The sequence below is a fragment of the Oncorhynchus keta genome, chromosome 31, assembly GCF_023373465.1.
Source record: "Oncorhynchus keta strain PuntledgeMale-10-30-2019 chromosome 31, Oket_V2, whole genome shotgun sequence".
Taxonomy (NCBI): domain Eukaryota; kingdom Metazoa; phylum Chordata; class Actinopteri; order Salmoniformes; family Salmonidae; genus Oncorhynchus; species Oncorhynchus keta.
In genome coordinates this window covers 2,368,181-2,388,338 of record NC_068451.1, presented here as the reverse complement: position 1 = coordinate 2,388,338, position 20,158 = coordinate 2,368,181, and the positions used below count along the sequence as shown (strand labels likewise).

The following is a 20,158-nucleotide window of genomic DNA, read 5'->3' as shown; positions in this document are numbered from 1 at the left end:
AGAAGCTCAAACGAAGGAAATACAGTCGTTTTTTTAAATTGAAATTTGCTATTGTAAATGTTAGCAACACCACCGTTGCGGGATGCATGGGGGATATGGTCACTAGTGTAACCAAGAGGAGAGGCCTCATTTAACACAGTAAATTCATCAGGCTTAAGCCATGTTTCAGTCAGGCCAATCACATCAAGATTATGATCAGTGATTTGTTCATTGACTATAACTGCTTTGGAAGTGAGGGATCTAACATTAAGTAGCCCTATTTTGAGATGTGAGATATCACAATCTCTTTCAATAATGACAGGAATAGAGGAGGTCTTTATTCCAGTGAGATTGCTAGAGCGAACAGCTCCATGTTTAGCTCATTGTGGAGCTAGAGGAGTTAGAGCCCTGTCTATGTTCATAGATAAGATGAGAGACGCCTCCAGCTAAGATGGAGTCCATCACTCCTCAGCAGGCCAAGCTTGGTCCTGTTTGTGGGTGAGTCCTAGAAGAGGGCCAGTTATCTCCAAATTCTATCTTTTGGGAGGGGCAGAAAACAGTTTTCGACCAGCGATTGAGTTGTGAGACTCTGCTGTAGAGCTCATCACTCCCTCTAAGTGAGAGGGGGCCAGAGACAATTACTCGATGCCGACACATCTTTCTAGCTGATTTACAGGCTTACACTATGTTGCACTTGGTGATCTCTGTATATTTCATCCTAACATTGTTGGTGCCGACATGGATAACAATAACTCTGCAGTCTCTACACTTGGCAGTGTTAGCCTGAGCCAGCACCATCTTCAGATTAGTCTTAACGTCAGGGCAGCTATGTTGAAAGCAGTAGCAACACTTTAGCAGTTCTTCATGATATCTTTCAAATAAAGCCTTGATAAAAAAAAGTGTTATCTACACATCCTGAGCAGCTCATGCTATAGACAGAAGCATGCTACATGGCAGACCAATCCGAACTCATGTCCAGCCCATCCATTATCTCAGCCAACAATGCCGAGCTGGAAGGTTCCTTTATTTGTCTGTCTCTAAACCAACTAGGCTCGTTATTTAACTATTTTATTTGTATTTACAGATGGCATACAAGTTTGATATTAAGGCAATGTTCCATATTGATAAAAATGTTTTATCCTCAAATATCTCTCCTGTGAAATAATGACGTGCGACATACATACATCTTCTATACGGTCACATACTGTATAAACAATGTGTTCCTCCCTGTCCCTTATTCAGTACACTCTAGGTCCTGTGTAAGGGCCCTGAGTTTTTCCTGACCATGTGATCCAACCAGGAAAAACTCCCTTGACTGTAGTTACAGTGTCAAGAAAAAAATATGTGAACCCTTTGGAATTACCTGTATTTCTGCATAAATTGGTCATACAATTTGATTCAATCTTCTTCTAAGTTGCAACAATAGACAAACACAGTGTGCTTAATTAACAAATAGCACACAAACAAATATATGCGTTTTCATGTCTTTATTGAACACACCATTTAAACATTCACAGTGCAGGTTGGAGAAAGTATGTGAACCCTTTGATTTAATAACTGGTTGACCCTCCTTTGGCAGCAATAACCTCAACCAAACATTTTCTGTAGTTGCAGATCATACCTGCACAACGGTCAGGATATGTTTTGGACCATTCCTCATTACAAAGCTGTTTCAGCTCAGCAATATTCTTGGGATGTCTGGTGTGAACCGCTCTCTTGAGGTCATGCCACAGCATCTCAATCGGGTTGAGGTCAGGACTCTGACTGGGCCACTCCAGAAGGTGGATTTTCTTCTGTTGAAGCTATTCTGTTGTTGATTTACATCTGTGTTTTAGGTCGTTGTCCTGTTGCATTACCCAACTTCTGTTGAAGCCATTCTGTTGTTGATTTACATCTGTGTTTTAGGTCGTTGTCCTGTTGCATTACCCAACTTCTGTTGAGCTTCAATAGATAGCCTTACATTCTCCTGCAACATCTCTTGATAAGCTTGGGAATTCATTATTTACGTCGATGATAGCATGCAGCAAAGCAGCACCAAAACATGATGCTCCCTCCACCAGACTTTACAGTTGGGATGAGGTTTTGATGTGTGCTGTGCCTCTTTTTCTCCACACGTAGTGTTGTGTTTGTTACTTCCAAACAACTCAACTGTAGTTTAATCTGTCCACAGAATATTTTGCCAGTAGCGCTGTGGAACATCCAGGTGCTCTTTTCAGACGTGCAGCAAAGTTTCTTTTTGGACAGCAGTGGCTTCTTCCGCGGTGTCCTCCCATGAACACCATTTTTGTTTCAGTGTTTTACGTATCGTAGACTTGTCAACAGAGATGTTATGTGCCAGAGATTTCTGTAAGTCTTTAGCTGACACTCTAGGATTCTTTTTAACCTCAATGGGCATGCTGCGCTGTGCTCTTGCAGTCATCTTTGCAGGACAGACACTCCTAGGGAGAGTAGCATCAGTGCTGAACTTTCTCCATTGATAGACAATTTGTCTTACCGTGGACTGATGAACATCAAGGCTTTTAGAGATACTTTTGTAACCCTCTCCAGCTCTATGCAAGTCAACAATTCTTAATCTTAGGTCTTCTGAGATCTCTTTTGTTCGAGGCATGGTTCACATCAGGCAATGCGTCTTGTAAATCGCAAACTCAAATTTTGCCTGTATTTTCTTATAGGGCAGGGCAGTTCTAACCAACATATCCAATCTCATCTCATTGATTGGACTCCAGGTTAGCTGACTCCTGACTCCAATTAGCTTTTGGAGAAGTCAATAGCCTAGGGGTTCACATACCTTTTCCAACCTACACTACGAATGTTTAAATGATGTATTCCATATAGACAAGACAAATACAATATTTTTGGTGAAATTAGTTTAAGCACACGGTGTTTGTCTATTGTTGTGACTTAGATGAAGATCAGATCAAATTGTATAAACAATTTATGCAGAAATCCAGGTAATTCCAAATGGTTCACATACTTGTTCTTGCCTCTGTATGGGTAAGGAGCTGTATTTATGTAGTATGTTGCTCCTACATTGTAAGTCCTATCAACTCATTCATGGAGAGTGAAGATCTCCTTCAGAATAGAATGAGAGAAAACATGCATCTGTAGCGGCAGAGGGAGAGTTAAAAAGAGACAAGGTGGAGCAAGGCGAGACTAAATTGAGCGAGCTCACTTTGTGAGATGTATAGAGTGTTAGTATAATGAGAAGAAATAAGAGGGAGTGGTAGGGCTGTGGTGCAGCTACGCCCCCCAACTTCCTTGTGCTCTTTCCATTTTTCTCCATCTTCTCCTTGCTGCTTTGTTAGGCACCCCCCCACCCATCCTTACCCCACCCCTATTCCTTCTCTCCCAGTAGAGAACATGGAAATGAGTGTGCTGCAGTAAAAAGGGGATAGAAGAGGCATAGCGAGAGAAAGAGGAATATACAATTGAGATATTCCTTTAATACTGTGATAAAATAACATGCGCCCTCTAGTCAAACTATTGTGCTGTATCTACAGCGGTCTAAGGCACTAGAGGTGTCGCTACAGACCCTGGTTTGATTCCAGGCTGTATCACAACAGGTCATGATTGGGAGTCCCATAGGAATGTACAATTGGCCCATTGTCGTTAGGTTTGGCTGGGGTAGGCCATCATTGTAAATAAGACTTAACTGACTTGCCAAGTCAAATAAAAAATACTTAACATTGGTCACGCTATTGACCTGGTTTTATGGATATTAAGTCCTCTTATTGAAGGGGAACAGTGGGTTAACTGCCTTTTGCTCAGGGGGAGAACGACAGATTTTTACCTTGTCATTTCGGGGATTCGATCCAGCAACCTTTCGGTTATGTCTGGGGTGTAGCTCATAGCGATGCTCGAGGAGCTCTGTGGTTAGTTTATGCTCAGACTAGTCACATATTCAGTGCCTTGCAAAAGTATTCATCCCTGTCACGATCGTCGTCAAGGAAATGACCTGACCAAGGTGCAGTGTGGTAAGTGGGAGACATACTGGAGGCCTGGTTCTTGGAGCAGGCACAGGACTCACCAGGCTGGGGAGACATACTAGAGGCCTGGTTCTTGGAGCAGGCACAGGACTCACCAGGCTGAGGAGACATACTGGAGGCCTGGTTCTTGGGGCAGGCACAATACTCACCAGGCTGGATGCCCACTCTAGCACTGGAGACACCGTGCGCTTCACAGCATAACACGGTGCCTGACCAGTACCACTCTCACTACCGTGAGCACGGGGAGTTAGCTCCGCCAACCTCCCCGTGTGACCCCCCAATTTTCTTTCTGGAGTGGCCTCCCGGTCTTCCTTGCCAGCCGTGACCCTGTGTAATGCTGGGCCCCTTTATTAGCTGCTTCTGCCTTCCTCGCTGCTTCCACCAGCTTCCACAGCAGGCAATCCTTTCCAGCCAGGATCTCCTCCCACGTCCAGGATCCCTTTCCTTCCAGAATGTCTTCCCATGTCCACTCTGGCTGCTCCTCCTGGTCACGTCGCTTGGTCCGTTTGTGGTGGGTTGTTCTGTCACGATCATCGTCAAGGAAATTACCTGACCAAGGTGCAGCGTGGTAAGTGTACATTCTTTTATTTTAAATGTCGCCAACAAAACAATAAACAACAAAATGAACGTGAAGCTCTATAAGGCTATACATGCCACTAACAAAGACAACAACCCACAAATGAGAAAAGGAAAAAAGTCTGCCTTAATATGATTCCCAATCAGAGACAACGATAGACAGCTGTCTCTGATTGAGAATCATACCCGGCCAAAAACAAAGAACCAGAAAGCATAGACTTTCCCACCCGAGTCACACCCTCACCAAACAAACATAGAGAATAAAAGGATCTCTACGGTCAGGGCGTGACAGTACCCCCCCAAAGGTGCGGACTCCGGCCGCAAACCTGACACTAGAGGGGAGGGTCCGTGACAATCCCCATTGGTATTTTTCCTATTTTGTTGTATTACAACCTGTAATTTAAATTGATTTTAATTTGGATTTCATGTAATGGACATACACAAAATAGTCCAAATTGGTGAAGTGAAATGAAAAAAAATGACTTGTTTAAAAAAAATCCCCAAAATAAAAAACGGAAAAGTGGTGCATCCGTATGTATTCACCCCCTTTGCTATGAAGCCCCTAAATTAGATCTGGTGCAACCAATTATCTTCAGAAGTCACACAATCAGTTAAATAACGTCCACTTGTTTGCAGTCTAAGTGTCACGTGATCTAAATATAAATACACCTGTTCCGAAAGGCCACCAGAGTCTGCAACACCACTAAGCAAGGTGCACCGGCAGGTACGTGGCACCATGATGACCAAGGAGCTCTCAAAACAGGTCAGGGACAAAGTTGTGGAGAAGTACATATCAGGGTTGGGTTATAATAAAATATCTGGAACTTTGAACATCCAACGGGGCACCATTCAATCCATTATTAAAACATTTAAAGAATATGGCACCACAACAAACCTGCCAAGAGAGAGCCGCCCACCAAAACTTATGAACTAGGCAAGGAGGGCATTAATCAGAGAGGCAACAAAGAGACCAAAGATAACCCTGAATGAGCTGCAAAGAGAGGAGACTCCCAAAACATATGGAAGAAGGTACTCTGGTCAGATGAGACTAAAATTGAGCTTTTTGGCCATCAAGGAAAATGCTAAGTCTGGCGCAAACTCAATACCTCTCATCACCCCGAGAACACCATCCCCACAGTGAAACATGGTGTGACAGCATCATGCTGTGGGGATGTTTTTCATCCGCAGGGACTGGGAAACAGGTCAGAATTGAAGGAATGATTAATGGCACTAAATACTGGGAAATTCTTGAGGGAAGCCTGTTTCAGTCTTCGAGAGATTTGAGACTGGGACAGAGATTCACCTTCCAGCAGAACAATGACCATAATTATACTGCTAAAGCAACACTTGAGTGGTTTAAGGAGAAACATTTAAATATCTTGGAATGGCCTAGTCAAAGCCCAGACCTCAATCCAATTGAGAACCTGTGGTATTACTTAAAGATTGCTGTACATCAACGGAACACATCCAACTTGAAGGAGCTGGAGCAGTTTTGCCTTAAAGAATGGGCAAAAATCCCAGTGGCTAGATGTGCCAAGCTTATTGAGACATACCCCAAGAGACTTGCAGCTGTAATTGCTGCAAAAGGTGGCTCGACAAAGTATTGAGTTAGGGTGGGTGAATAGTCATGCACGCTCAAGTTTTCAGTTTTTTGCATCTTCAAAGTGGTAGGCATGTTGTGTAAATCAAATGATACAACCCCCCCCCTCCCAAAATAAATGTTAATTCCAGGATGTAAGGCAAAAAAATAGGAAAAATTCCAACGGGGGTGAAAACTTTCGCAAGCCACTGTACTTATTCTCAGTCATTCTGAAATCCCATTGAAAATGATCTTATGATTGTAAAGTGGCTGTTCCACTGGATGTCATAAGGTGAATGCACCAATTTGTAAGTCGCTCTGGATAAGAGCGTCTGCTAAATGACTTAAATGTAAAATGTAAATGATCTACAGACCAGTAGGCCTATGACAAATAGATGTTTTGCTGCTTCTGTGACTGATCAGCGCTCAAACCCAGGATGATGCCACAAGACTGTGTTAGCCTGCTGAGCTAAAAACTGTATTAGCCTGCTGAGCTAAAAACTGTATTAGCCTGCTGAGCTAAAAACTGTATTAGCCTGCTGAGCTAAAAACTGTATTAGTCTGCTGAGTTAAATACTATGTTTGCCCGCTGAGCTAAATACTATGTTTGCCCGCTGAGCTAAAGACTGTGTTAGCTTGCTCCGCTAAAAATTGTTAGGCCGCTGAGCTGAGCTAAAGACTGTGTCAGCCTGCTGAGCTAAAGACTGTGTTAGCCTGCTAAAGAACTGTGTTAGCCCGCTAAGCTAAAAGACGTTACAATTTTCTCTCCTGTATGAGGGCACAGCTCCTAGCCAACATCCAGGTGGGCCTCCCTTTCCTAACCTGCACACAGCAGTGATGGGTAGGCTGTGTCTCACTGTCTGTCTCGACACAAGCAGGGCTTCAATAATGCAGGGACGCTTGTGTTTCCTGTTTATTCACCCTGCAGCCTCACCACTTTGCTCCCTGGGGCACTGCTACAAGCACCAAGGAGGGAACCCGGGACAGGGCAGCCCCATGGGGATGGAGAAGGGGGAGGGATAGTAAGGCATGTAGGAAGTGGGAGTAGACAGAGTGTTGGATGCTTAGGGAGAGAGAGTAGGCTGAGTGCAGGGTGCTTAGGGAGAGAGAGTAGGCTGAGTGCAGGGTGCTTAGGGAGAGAGAGTAGGCTGAGTGTTGGATGCTTAGGGAGAGAGAGTAGACTGAGTGCAGGGTGCTTAGGGAGAGAGAGTAGACTGAGTGTAGGGTGCTTAGGGAGAGAGAGTAGACTGAGTGTAGGGTGCTTAGGGAGAGAGAGTAGGCTGAGTGCAGGGTGCTTAGGGAGAGAGAGTAGACTGAGTGTAGGGTGCTTAGGGAGAGAGAGTAGGCTGAGTGCAGGGTGCTTAGGGAGAGAGAGTAGACTGAGTGTAGGGTGCTTAGGGAGAGAGAGTAGGCTGAGTGCAGGGTGCTTAGGGAGAGAGAGTAGACAGAGTGCAGGGTGCTTAGGGAGAGAGAGTAGACAGAGTGTAGGGTGCTTAGGGAGAGAGAGTAGACAGAGTGCAGGGTGCTTAGGGAGAGAGAGTAGACTGAGTGTAGGGTGCTTAGGGAGAGAGAGTAGACAGAGTGTAGGGTGCTTAGGGAGAGAGAGTAGACAGAGTGCAGGGTGCTTAGGGAGAGAGAGTAGGCTGAGTGTAGGGTGCTTAGGGAGAGAGAGTAGACTGAGTGTAGGGTGCTTAGGGAGAGAGAGTAGGCTGAGTGTAGGGTGCTTAGGGAGAGAGAGTAGACTGAGTGCAGGGTGCTTAGGGAGAGAGAGTAGGCTGAGTGTAGAATGCTAAAGGAATGGGGATAGGATGAATGTAAGGTGCTTAGGGAGAGGTGTTAGGCTGAATGTATGGTCACTATGGTGCTTAGGGAGTGAGGGTAGGGTAAGTGTCGGATAGTAGGATGTACAGGGAGCGAAAGAATGGAAATTGCGAATGAGATAAAGTACGTGATTCACAGTGGTACACACAAGGGATTAAAGTCAGAGTGCTCTGGAAGTGACAGTAACATATTTATTCCTCAAATGTGTCTCTCTTTCCCCAATGTCCCTCTCCTCTCGCTGTCTGTTCTGGATTATGCTGGTTCTCTCTTGGCTGATATGTTTGCAATCAGCTGGTCAGTGGGGTTTCTGGATAATTTGACCTGTTCTTGCTCGGGGATGAGGTCTATAAATAACATGGGCCTTTCATGGTCCGTTCATGTGCAGTGAAACATGTTCTTAGGGTGCATGCCAGATACTAGAGCACTCACAGAAACAGGACCTTTTAAATGGTTGTCTTTAATAGTTTGATTTGCTGGTGCATCTGACACCAGTCAATATGGATATACTGAAGAGAGGGAACGGCATATATTGAAATCCTTATTTTCGAATCTATTTGTATCGCCCAATTGATTGCATGTTATACACTTGGTGATACACTTTGTCATGCACTGTATGTGGAATGGGGTAAATTGGGACATGAGATATCAGGTAAACGTGTGATTCTGTGTAGTCTGGCACTACTATGTTATGTCTATAACTGTTGCAGTGAAAATATACCTGTGACATGTTCTGCAAAAGTATTTTACTGCAACCTTATGAGAGATTTCTAGTTGCCAAGGAAACAGTCTTGGCTCATCCCCATTTGCACTCTAAACCCGTTTATGAATAAAGACTCAATACATTTCCTGTGTGAGTTAGTGTGCACATGCATGTATGGTATATTGGTGTGTGTGCATGTGCTTATGTGTGTGACTTTGTGTGTCCCTTTTGTGTCCTGTGGCACCAGTATCACTTTCAGCTATTGATGAATGAAATGGGTCTGTTCGATTCAGAGTTTGGCACAAGGACATATGGCAGGGTGTTGTGGTATCATTTTCACTGGCAGTGACCCGACACGATATCGGTCAATAGAACACACACACACACACACACACACACACACACACACACACACACACACACACACACACACACACACACACACACACACACACACACACACACATACATACAGTACATACATACATACATACATACATACATACATACATACATACATACATACATACATACATACATACATACATACATACATACATACATACATACATACATACTCTACAGTAAAAGCATGCATGCATGCATACATACAGAGCATACATACATACATACATACATACATACATACATACATACATTTAGCATACATGTCTGAACCCATACATACATACATACATACATACATCATGCATGTTACATGCATACAGTCATACATACATACATACATACACATACATACATACAAAGATGAATACATGATGAATAGCACAGTGTAGCTCTACAGTAAAAGCTGTGTCAATGAGAGCTCATAGGATGAGTAGCAGGCGCCATGTCTGTGTTTAGCCTTTGTCTGAACCCATGCTTAGAGTAAGCAACCTCAATGTGAAGTTCCAGTCACATTGTAACACTACACTTGCATCAAAGATGAAGAAGTGATGAAAGCACAGTGTGAGCGGCAGTATGGCAGTGTGATGATGATGATGCTGTCAGTGTGAGCGGCAGTATGGCAGTGTGACGATGCTGCTGTCAGTGTGGGCGTGGATGTTCTCTGTCTTGTCATGCATAATAGCAGCAGAGTGCGTGTGTGATTGCAATTTTCCTGTCAGCATTGCGGCTATTCGACTGACACACTGAGCCCTGGTGTAAGCGATAGAGAATGGATGATGGAGGATGGATGATGGATGATGGATGATGGATGCATTTGAGGTAGAGTAGTAGTATCTTTGACGCTGACAGGTTTCTCTGCCTACTCCTCCCCCTCATTGCCTTTGTTCATGTACAGCACGAGGATGAGATTATGTCAGACCCATGATGTTCCTCTTCTGCTCGCTCTACTGCACGATGACGCCTCAGGGGGTGGGGCTTTATGAATATGGCAGAAGGGCTGTGTGTAGTATGTGCACTGTGTTTATGTATGTTTAGTAGTAGAGATGCATTTCCCTATGCTTGTGTGAATGAATAACCTTGCCTAAATCCTGAAAGCGCATACATCTTAGCTCAGCGGGCAAACATTGCCTTACTGTGCAGACACCCTGTCTGCGCTAGTCAGCTAGTTACACATGTCTGTGTGTGTGATAATGTGTGTGCGCGTGTGGGGTGTGTATATCTTTGTGTGTGCGTGTATATTTGTGTGTGTGTGTGTGTGTGTGCGAGGTACATACTAACTGAACTAAATGTGTGTATCTGAGTATGTGTTGTCTCTCTGCTGCAGAATGACGGGGCCATTGAGTAGTGTCTGGTGCAGTGGGGAGATGGGGATGTGACTATTACCGTAATCACTGCCAAGGCTGCTGCTATTACTGCCACCACTTTCCCAACTGGCACTGCAATTACTGCTGCCACTGCTCTTCCTCTTATGGCTCCCTACAGATAACATACTGCTCTGGTTGCTTCTTCCAAGGCGAATAATGTCATTTGTGGCTTTTTATGATGTTATCTCAAGAGCTCAGTGCCCACCCAGTGAAAAGATGATGTTTTACATTTTAGGCAGTGAAATGGTCCCATAATGTGGCATTAGAAGGATTTCAAGAAAATACAAGATTCAAGTTTTCACTAACACCCTTGTCACATTGACTGCTCCTCCTTATTCCAATATGATTAGGCTTTTTCAACTAGGCAATTATATTTGATCCATGACAGGAATCTTTATGATCCCTCCTCCTTCCTGTGTTGGACCAGTAGTGTCACAAGGTGGTGATTCACCCTGTCTGTCTCATGCAGGTACACAACATGGAAGTAGTACCTAATAACTAGGGCAGTGTTACTGCTGCTATGACAACATTGTCTAAGTGAATGCATGACTGTGTGTGCATACTCATGTGTTTGTATTGGCATAGTTTGAGTAGCTACTGTACATCCCTTGTGGGTCTATGCTACACGTATGGGACTTTGTGAGTAGGGGATATTTGTGAAATTGCTGTTTGCATAATTACACACACACACACACACACTCACACACACACTCTCTCTCTCTCTCTCTCTCTCTCTCTCTCTCTCTCTCTCTCTCTCTCTCTCTCTCTCTCTCTCTCTCTCTCTCTCTCTCTCTCTCCCTCTCTATATCTCTCTCTTTCTCATCTCTCTCAGTATGAATTATTGAGAGAGCGGGAGGGAGAGCTGTGCTGAGACAGTGAGTCAGGGCTGCTGTTTGCCCGGCCGAGGTTCCTGCTGCTCAGCATCTCAATCAGAATAGCTCAGCCCTGAGTCACATTTCTCCTCATCTCTAACCCGCCCTTTCTCTGTCTCTATGCTCTCTTCCTCCTCTTTCTCGCTCTCTCCATCTGCTCTCTCCATTCGCTCTCTATCTCTCTGCTTTCTCTCTCTGCTCCCTCTCTTTTGTTTCTCTCTCTCCGTTCTCTCTCCGTTCTCTCTCTCTCTCTCTCTCTCTCTCTCTCTCTCTCTCTCTCTCTCTCTCTCTCTCTCTCTCTCTCTCTCTCTCTCTCTCTCTCTCTCTCTCTCTCTCTCTCTCTCTCTACATTTAATTGAAATGATCTCTCTCTACCTTCCTCTCTCTCCCCTCATATCTGTAGATCTCTGGTAATGTATTATTGTGGCCACTCTGGCCGTTATGTGGATCCTGCTGACCATAGTTGATGTCTATGTGAGAAAAAACAGACTTCGTCGTAGTCTATCTCTGGACTGTAAACAAGACTGTACTTTTAATATAAAAAAGAAATACATTTAAAGTTAACAAAAATATGGTACTGCACTGTGTGTAATGCTCTGATATGTTGCTCTGGGAACAGCACTTGTTACTTCCTGTGCCCAGATAATCCAGAGGAAGCAGCAGGATTGGTCTAACAAGGCAATGGGATTAGCCACAATGATTAGAGCAAGGTCAGGTAATTAACGATGCTGGATTTATTATCAGTGTAATGATGCCTGGGGGACCCTCTCTGTTTGTCATTCAACTTCATCCTATCCAACCTGCACGGTTGTGAGTCTTCATTTGTGGTGGTTTAGTGAATGCCAAGGCTCTCTTGCTCAGCGGGGTAACACAGATTTGAGGCACCCGGGTGACTCAGCTTTGAACCACAATCGGTCACTGGCTTGGTTTGGGTCTCTGTGAGGAGTCGAGGTGAAGTCACCATTGGTTAGCCCCTAAGAATTGCCCCAGACGTTATGCGTAGCCTTTGGCCCAGAGGTATCCATGGGTTTCTGTTTGTGTGTATGTGTCTGTTTGTTGGTGTATAGATGATCTGAGTCGGTGTTTTAACTTGGTCATTGTGTGTTTGCCCATGTGTTTTCTATGTCTGTTTGTGTGTGGCTCAGTGTGTGTATGTTGAGAGAGAAGGAAAGAGTCAGGGAGAGAGGCATATAAAGAGAGAGAAACAGAGGAGGTGGGAAACAGGCTGCTGACTCATCAATCCCTCAGGGATGATCTTTCTCACTCTGTGTGTGTGTTTTATGTGTGTGTGTGTGTTTTATGTGTGTGTGTGTGTGTGTGTGTGTGTGTGTGTGTGTGTGTGTGTGTGTGTGTGTGTGTGTGTGTGTGTGTGTGTGTGTGTGTGTGTGTGTGTGTGTGTGTGTGTGTGTGTGTGTGTGTGTGTGAGAGAGAGGGAGAGTGTGTGTAGGTGCACGCACGTGTGTGTGTGTGTGTGTGTCTGCGTACGTGAGTATGTGTAATACCTACATATTCGTATGTGTGTGGGTTAACGTATGTTGGTATACACACGCAAGAGGCACCCGACCTCACGGGGAGGGGACGTCCACACACTTCATGATGATACCATGATGCTGAAAGGCTGAAGGGAGACATCACTGTAACATGTCTGTGACAGAACCCTGGCCTTCAGAGCATCCCTCTCTGTATTCATCTCTCTATCACAGCCTCCCCCCTTCTCTCTACCACGCCCTCCGTCCCGCCGTCTCCCTGCCTCATTCTGCACTGTATAAATATATCCAACCTTCCTGTCCATCTCAATTGTGCCTCTAAATCTTTATTGAGTGCAGGAAGATCTTATTACAACAAATCAAAATGACAAAAGTGTTTTGGACGTGGATGGGCTGTATTGGTAATTGCGGCTGTGTAAAGTCAGAAAGGGGAAATGCAGTACCAGTCTCTCAGCTTGCTCTGTCTGTTGGCAGAGTGACAGAGATATTTTGTACTGTGTGTGCCTCACTTCTTCTCCCATGCAGGGCTTGATAGCCATGACCTATTTTCTGTTCTCAGAGCGAGTTCCTCCCTCTTTCTGAGCCGCAAACTCACCTGCAATGTCTCATATATCAGGTGTTTATATCAGTCATTTACATGAGGAATGTAACCGAAAACTACCAAGCGCGACTGACGAATCCTTACTATCCCGCCACAGTAAATAGATTTTCTCTGAGCACATGTTGGCTCATTTGTGTTGGTGAGGGGGAGGCAGAACAGCTTGAAATGTCCCACCCTGTCTGTCTGCTCAGATGGCACCACCACTCTCTCTGGCTCTCTGTCTCTCTAGCTCTGCCCCTGAGTGATGCCTTTCTCTCACACTTGCAGGGAAATTCCTCTCTCTTCTCCTCACTCTGTGCCTGTGTCAATGTGACCCGGGTGATTAAAGGAAACTATTGACAAAAGGATGCTCTGTCTGTCTGTCTGTCTGTCTGTCAGTTCAGGACCAATGTAAGTATTTCCAGGAAGCAGAAGATCTGGGTTAAAGCAATACAGCCGAGGGAGAAATACGTAGTCAAAATGACAGAGATTACACTCAATGTAAAGTACTTGGGAGAGTTTGTAACCTATTTGTAGCCTTTGTAACCTGTTTTGTAGTGTGTAACCTCTCATTGTTGCTGTTCGCTCAGACCTGATCGAGGTACGAATTGACCAAGCCTGATTATGTATGGGGATTGTACATGACATGTATGGGAAAAATGTAATTAAGCAACTGTATTTCTCTTCATTATTCTCCCTCAGACCTGATTGAGGCCACCAAGGAGTCTAATGTGAACATCCCACAGATGGCGGACACGTTGTTTGAGAGGGCCACCAATGCCAGCTGGGTGGTGGTGTTCAAGGCCCTGATCACTACACATCACATGATGGTCGCTGGCAATGAGGTGAGTGAAAGCCAGCATCACCACTACTGTTCCTATGGGAGGGACTGTATTTAAAAGGGCTGAGATGTGATTGGCTCTTTTTTTTTATATATACTTTGGTTGTATTGGACATGCTGAGTTTTTAGTTAGCCAACTCTCCTCCTGGAGAGGTACTGGGTGTGTAGACTTTAGCTCTTTCCCCGCTTTGACATGTCATATTCTAGTAATCAGCTACTCATCAAGACCTTCATTAGCTGAATCGGGTGTGTTAAAGAAGGGCTGGAGCACAAACCTGCACACCCAGTAGCTTTCTCTGCTCTGGCGGGTTTAAGGTTAGATGATAAGCCTGTTTGTCTGGATACACTTCCTAATATTGAGTTGCTCCCATTTTGCCCTCAGAACAGCCTCAATTCATTGGGGCATGGACTTTACAAGGTCTCTAAAGCATTCCACAGGGATGCTGGCCCATGTTGACTCCAATGATTCTCACAGATGTGTCAAGTTGGCTGATAGTCGATCTCTAGTCCAAATAGCTCATTCCATCTCATCTCACAGATGCTCAATTGGAATGAGATCTGGTGACAGGGGCAGGCCAATGCAGTAAGCTGAATTCACTGTCTCGGTCGTGGAACCATTCCTGGATACTCCTAGCCTTGTGGCATTGGGCGTGAATTATCCCACTGAAAAATGTCATTTGCAGATCTCAAAAAACTCGAATTGAAGTGGATTTAACAGGTGACATCAATAAGGGATCATAGCTTTCACCTGAATTCACCTGGTCAGTCTATGTCATGGAAAGAGCAGGTGTTCAGTCAGCCATTTAGATATTCAGTAATTCCATCCTTCATCCTGACCTCCATTGTTATGTCACTGGGGTCAATCAGGGGTAACACAGTCAGATAAGCAAATGTTCTGTTTACTGCCTGTTTAGCCTGTCTATGGCCACACTGAGATAATGGTTGGAGGGGAGAGAGAGAGAGAGAAAGAGAGAGAGAGAGAGTAAGAGAGAGAGAGAGAGAGCCTAAACATCAGCTCCATAGCTAACTTCCACAAAGCTGTGAACGATCTGAGAGACAAGGTAAGGTCAATCAAAAGGAACATAAAATTCAACATACCAATTAGGATCTGGCTAAAAAATACTTGAATCAGTCATAGAGCCCATTGCCCTTTATGGTTGTGAGGTCTGGGGTCCGCTCACCAACCAAGATTTCACAAAATGGGACACCAAATTGAGACTCTGCATGCAGAATTCTGCAAAAATATCCTCCAAGTACAACGTAGAATGCCAAATAATGCATAAAGAGCAGAATTAGGCCGATAGTCACTAATTATCCAAATCCAGAAAAGAGACGTTAAATTCTACAACCACCTAAAATGAAGCGATTCCCAAACCTTCCATAACAAAGCCATCACCTACAGAGAGATGAACCTGGAGAAGAGTCCCCTAAGCAAGCTGGTCCTGGGGCTCTGTTCACAAACACAAACACACCCCACAGAACCATTTGTACATTGTTACAACACTGTATATACAGTGCCTTGCGAAAGTATTCGGCCCCCTTGAACTTTGCGACCTTTTGCCACATTTCAGGCTTCAAACATAAAGATATAAAACTGTATTTTTTTGTGAAGAATCAACAACAAGTGGGACACAATCATGAAGTGGAATGAAATTTATTGGATATTTCAAACTTTTTTAACAAATCAAAAACGGAAATATTGGGTGTGCAAAATTATTCAGCCCCCTTATGTTAATACTTTGTAGCGCCACCTTTTGCTGCGATTACAGCTGTAAGTCGCTTGGGGTATGTATCAGTTTTGCACATCGAGAGACTGACATTTTTTCACATTCCTCCTTGCAAAACAGCTCGAGCTCAGTGAGGTTGGATGGCGAGCATTTGTGAACAGCAGTTTTCAGTTCATTCCACAGATTCTCGATTGGATTCAGGTCTGGACTTTGACTTGGCCATTCTAACACCTGGATATGTTTATTTTTTAACCATTCCATTGTAGATTTTGCTTTATGTTTTGGATCATTGTCTTGTTGGAAGACAAATCTCCGTCCCAGTCTCAGGACTTTTGCAGACTCCATCAGGTTTTCTTCCAGAATGGTCCTGTATTTGGCTCCATCCATCTTCCCATCAATTTTAACCATCTTCCCTGTCCCTGCTGAAGAAAAGCAGGCCCAAACCATGATGCTGCCACCACCATGTTTGACAGTGGGGATGGTGTGTTCAGGGTGATGAGCTGTGTTGCTTTTACGCCAAACATAACGTTTTGCATTGTTGCCAAAAAGTTCAATTTTGGTTTCATCTGACCAGAGCACCTTCTTCCACATGTTTGGTGTGTCTCCCAGGTGGCTTCTGGCAAACTTTAAACAACACTTTTTATGGATATCTTTAAGAAATGGCTTTCTTCTTGCCACTCTTCCATAAAGGCCAGATTTGTGCAATATACGACTGATTGTTGTCCTATGGACAGAGTCTCCCACCTCAGCTGTAGATCTCTGCAGTTCATCCAGAGTGCTCATGTGCCTCTTGGCTGCATCTCTGATCAGTCTTCTCCTTGTATGAGCTGAAAGTTTAGAGGGACGGCCAGGTCTTGGTAGATTTGCAGTGGTCTGATACTCCTTCCATTTCAATATTATCGCTTGCACAGTGCTCCTTGGCATGTTTAAAGCTTGGGAAATCTTTTTGTATCCAAATCCGGCTTTAAATGTCTTCACAACAGTATCTCGGACCTGCCTGGTGTGCTCCTTGTTCTTCATGATGCTCTCTGCGCTTTTAACGGACCTCTGAGACTATCACAGTGCAGGTGCATTTATACGGAGACTTGATTACACACAGGTGGATTGTATTTATCATCATTAGTCATTTAGGTCAACATTGGATCATTCAGAGGTCCTAAATGAACTGCTGGAGAGAGTTTGCTGCACTGAAAGTAAAGGGACTGAATAATTTTGCACGCCCAATTTTTCAGATTTTGATTTGTTAAAATAGTTTGAAATATCCAATAAATGTCGTTCCACTTCATGATTGTGTCCCACTTGTTGTTGATTCTTCACAAACAAATACAGTTTTATATCTTTATGTTTGAAGCCTGAAATGTGGCAAAAGTTCGCAAAGTTCAAGGGGGCTGAATACTTTCACAAGGCACTGTATACACTGCTCAAAAAAATAAAGGGAACACTTAAACAACACAATGTAACTCCAAGTCAATCACACTTCTGTGAAATCAAACTGTCCACTTTGATAGCAACACTGATTGACAATACATTTCACATGCTATTGTGTAAATGTAATAGACAACAGGTGGAAATTATAGGCATTTAGCAAGACACCCTCAATAAAGGAGTGGTTCTGCAGGTGGGGACCACAGACCACTTCTCAGTTCCTATGCTTCCTGGCTGATGTTTTGGTCATTTTTGAATGCTGGCGGTGCTTTCACTCTAGTGGTAGCATGAGACGGAGTCTACAACCCACACAAGTGGCTCAGGTAGTCCATCTCATCCAGGATGGCACATCAATGCGAGATGTGGCAAGAAGGTTTGCTGTGTCTGTCAGCGTAGTGTCCAGAGCATGGAGGCGCTACCAGGAGACAGGCCAGTACATCAGAAGACGTGGAGGAGGCCGTAGGAGGGCAACAACCCAGCAGCAGGACCGCTACCTCCGCCTTTGTGCAAGGAGGAGCAGGAGGAGGACTGCCAGAGCCCTGCAAAATGACCTCCAGCAGGCCACAAATGTGCATGTGTCTGCTCAAACGGTCAGAAACCATGGGGTGGTATGAGGGCCCGACGTCCACAGGTGGGGGTTGTGCTTACAGCCCAACACCGTGCAGGACGTTTGGCATTTGCCAGAGAACACCAAGATTGGCAAATTCGCCACTGGCGCCCTGTGCTCTTCACAGATGAAAAAGCAGGTTCACACTGAGCACATGTGACAGACGTGACAGTCTGGAGACGCCGTGGAGAACGTTCTGCTGCCTGCAACATCCTCCAGCATGGCCGATTTGGCGGTGGGTCAGTCATGGTGTGGGGTGGCATTTCTTTGGGGGGCCGCACAGCCCTCCATGTGCTCGCCAGAGGTAGCCTGACTGCCATTAGGCACTGAGATGAGATCCTCAGACCCCTTGTGAGACCATATGCTGGTGTGGTTGGCCCTGGGTTCCTCCTAATGCAAGACAATGCTAGACCTCATGTCTGGAGTGTGTCAGCAGTTCCTGCAAGAGGAAGGCATTGATGCTATGGACTGGCCCGCCCGTTCCCCAGACCTGAATCCAATTGAGCACATCTGGGACATCATGTCTCGCTCCATCCACCAATGCCACGTTGCACCACAGACTGTCCAGGTGTTGGCGGATGCTTTAGTCCAGGTCTGGGAGGAGATCCCCAGGAGACCATCCGCCACCCCGTCAGGAACATGCCCAGGCGTTGTAGGGAGGTCATACAGGCACGTGGAGGCCACACACACTACTGAGCCTCATTTAGACTTGTTTTAAGGACATTACATCCAAGTTTGATCAGCCTGTAGTGTGGTTTTCCACTTTAATTTTGAGTGTGACTCCAAATCCAGACCTCCATGGGTTGATAAATTTGATTTCCATTGATAATTTTTGTGTGATTTTGTTGCCAGCACATTCAACTATGTAAAGAAAAAAGTATTTAATAAGAATATTTCATTCATTCAGATCTAGGATGTGTTATATTAGTGTTCCCTTTATTTTTTTGAGCAGTGTACATAATACAACATTTGTAATGTCTTTATTCTTTTGAAACGCCTGTATGTGTAATGTTTACTGTTAATTTTTATTGTTAATTTCACTTTTGTATATTATCTACCTCACTTGCTTTGGCAATGTTAACACGTTTCCCATGACAATAAAGCCCCTTGAATTGAGAGGGAGAGAGGCAGATGCAGGGAGATCACAAAGAGCTGTATCATGTCAAGCAGACACACTCTGATAATGAAATTAAACTCTGTGTCTGTGGATCAGAAATCAATGGGGAAGAGGACATGTGCACTTCTGTTGCCATTGGTGACACAGGGTTACTGGCTTTTTGAATAGGTCTCTTCATTCATATGCCCTTCCCCCCACCATTATTCATCTCATCACAGTGTGTGTGTGTGTGTGTGTATGTGTGTGCATCTGTGTGCATGTTTGTGTGTGTGGGTGTGTATTTGACTGGCCAGTGAATTTACAGCCCCTCAGCATACATTTTCCCAGAGCTGAATGTGTAGAGACAGATGTGTGGAGTTTAGCTCAACGTCTGGAGTGTGTCTGTTGGTATGAGACTGTACACTGTTTGAAAGAGGGAGGAGGAGAAGGCGTGTACTACAGTATGTTTTACACCAGATAGCTTTATAGGGTCAGACATAGTAGTACAGCACCCCCAGAGCAAATGAGGGTTAAGTGCCTTGATCAAGGGCACCTCAGCCGATTTTTCACATAGTCAGCTTGGGTATTTGAACCAGCAACCTTTCAGTTACTGGTCCAACGCTCTAATCGCTAGGCTACCTGCCGCTCCCAGAGAGGACCTCTCATTTATTTCACCTCATTAAACTGCGCTTAAGAGTGTAAATTAAGAGTGTAAATGAAAACCCAGGTGTGTATGTGTGTGTGCGTGCACATATCATGTGTATAGGTGTGTGTGTGTGTGTGTGTGTGTGTGTGTGTGTGTGTGTGTGTGTGTGTGTGTGTGTGTGTGTGTGTGTGTGTGTGTGTGTGTGTGTGTGTGTGTGTGTGTGTGTGTGTGCAGAGTATGATTTTCTTGTCATGTTTCACAATTCCTCCATAGAAGCCTATTTGCCATTAATGTATTATTGTTTAGTGGGTGATACATTCTGTATTTGAGCTGAAGCATTCTCATTCTCACCCTCCCACTCAGGCGCTGTTTTCTCTGATGTTGGTTCTCTGTAATCAATTAAGCTGCAGCACGATCATATCACGCTTTTCACATGAATTCCAGTTCCTCCTCAACACAATTAT

General features: G+C 44.6%; 1 protein-coding gene across 1 annotated transcript in view; it reads left to right on the top strand.

Annotated features, from left to right (window-relative positions):
* The window catches only part of LOC118364202 (clathrin coat assembly protein AP180-like), a 48,807-nt gene that overhangs the window by 12,721 nt on the left and 15,928 nt on the right, over nt 1-20,158 (top strand). The window contains exon 3 of the mRNA XM_035745528.2: nt 14,055-14,197. Within this exon, the coding sequence (XP_035601421.2) occupies nt 14,055-14,197 (143 nt within the window). The remainder of the gene's footprint in view (nt 1-14,054; nt 14,198-20,158) is intronic.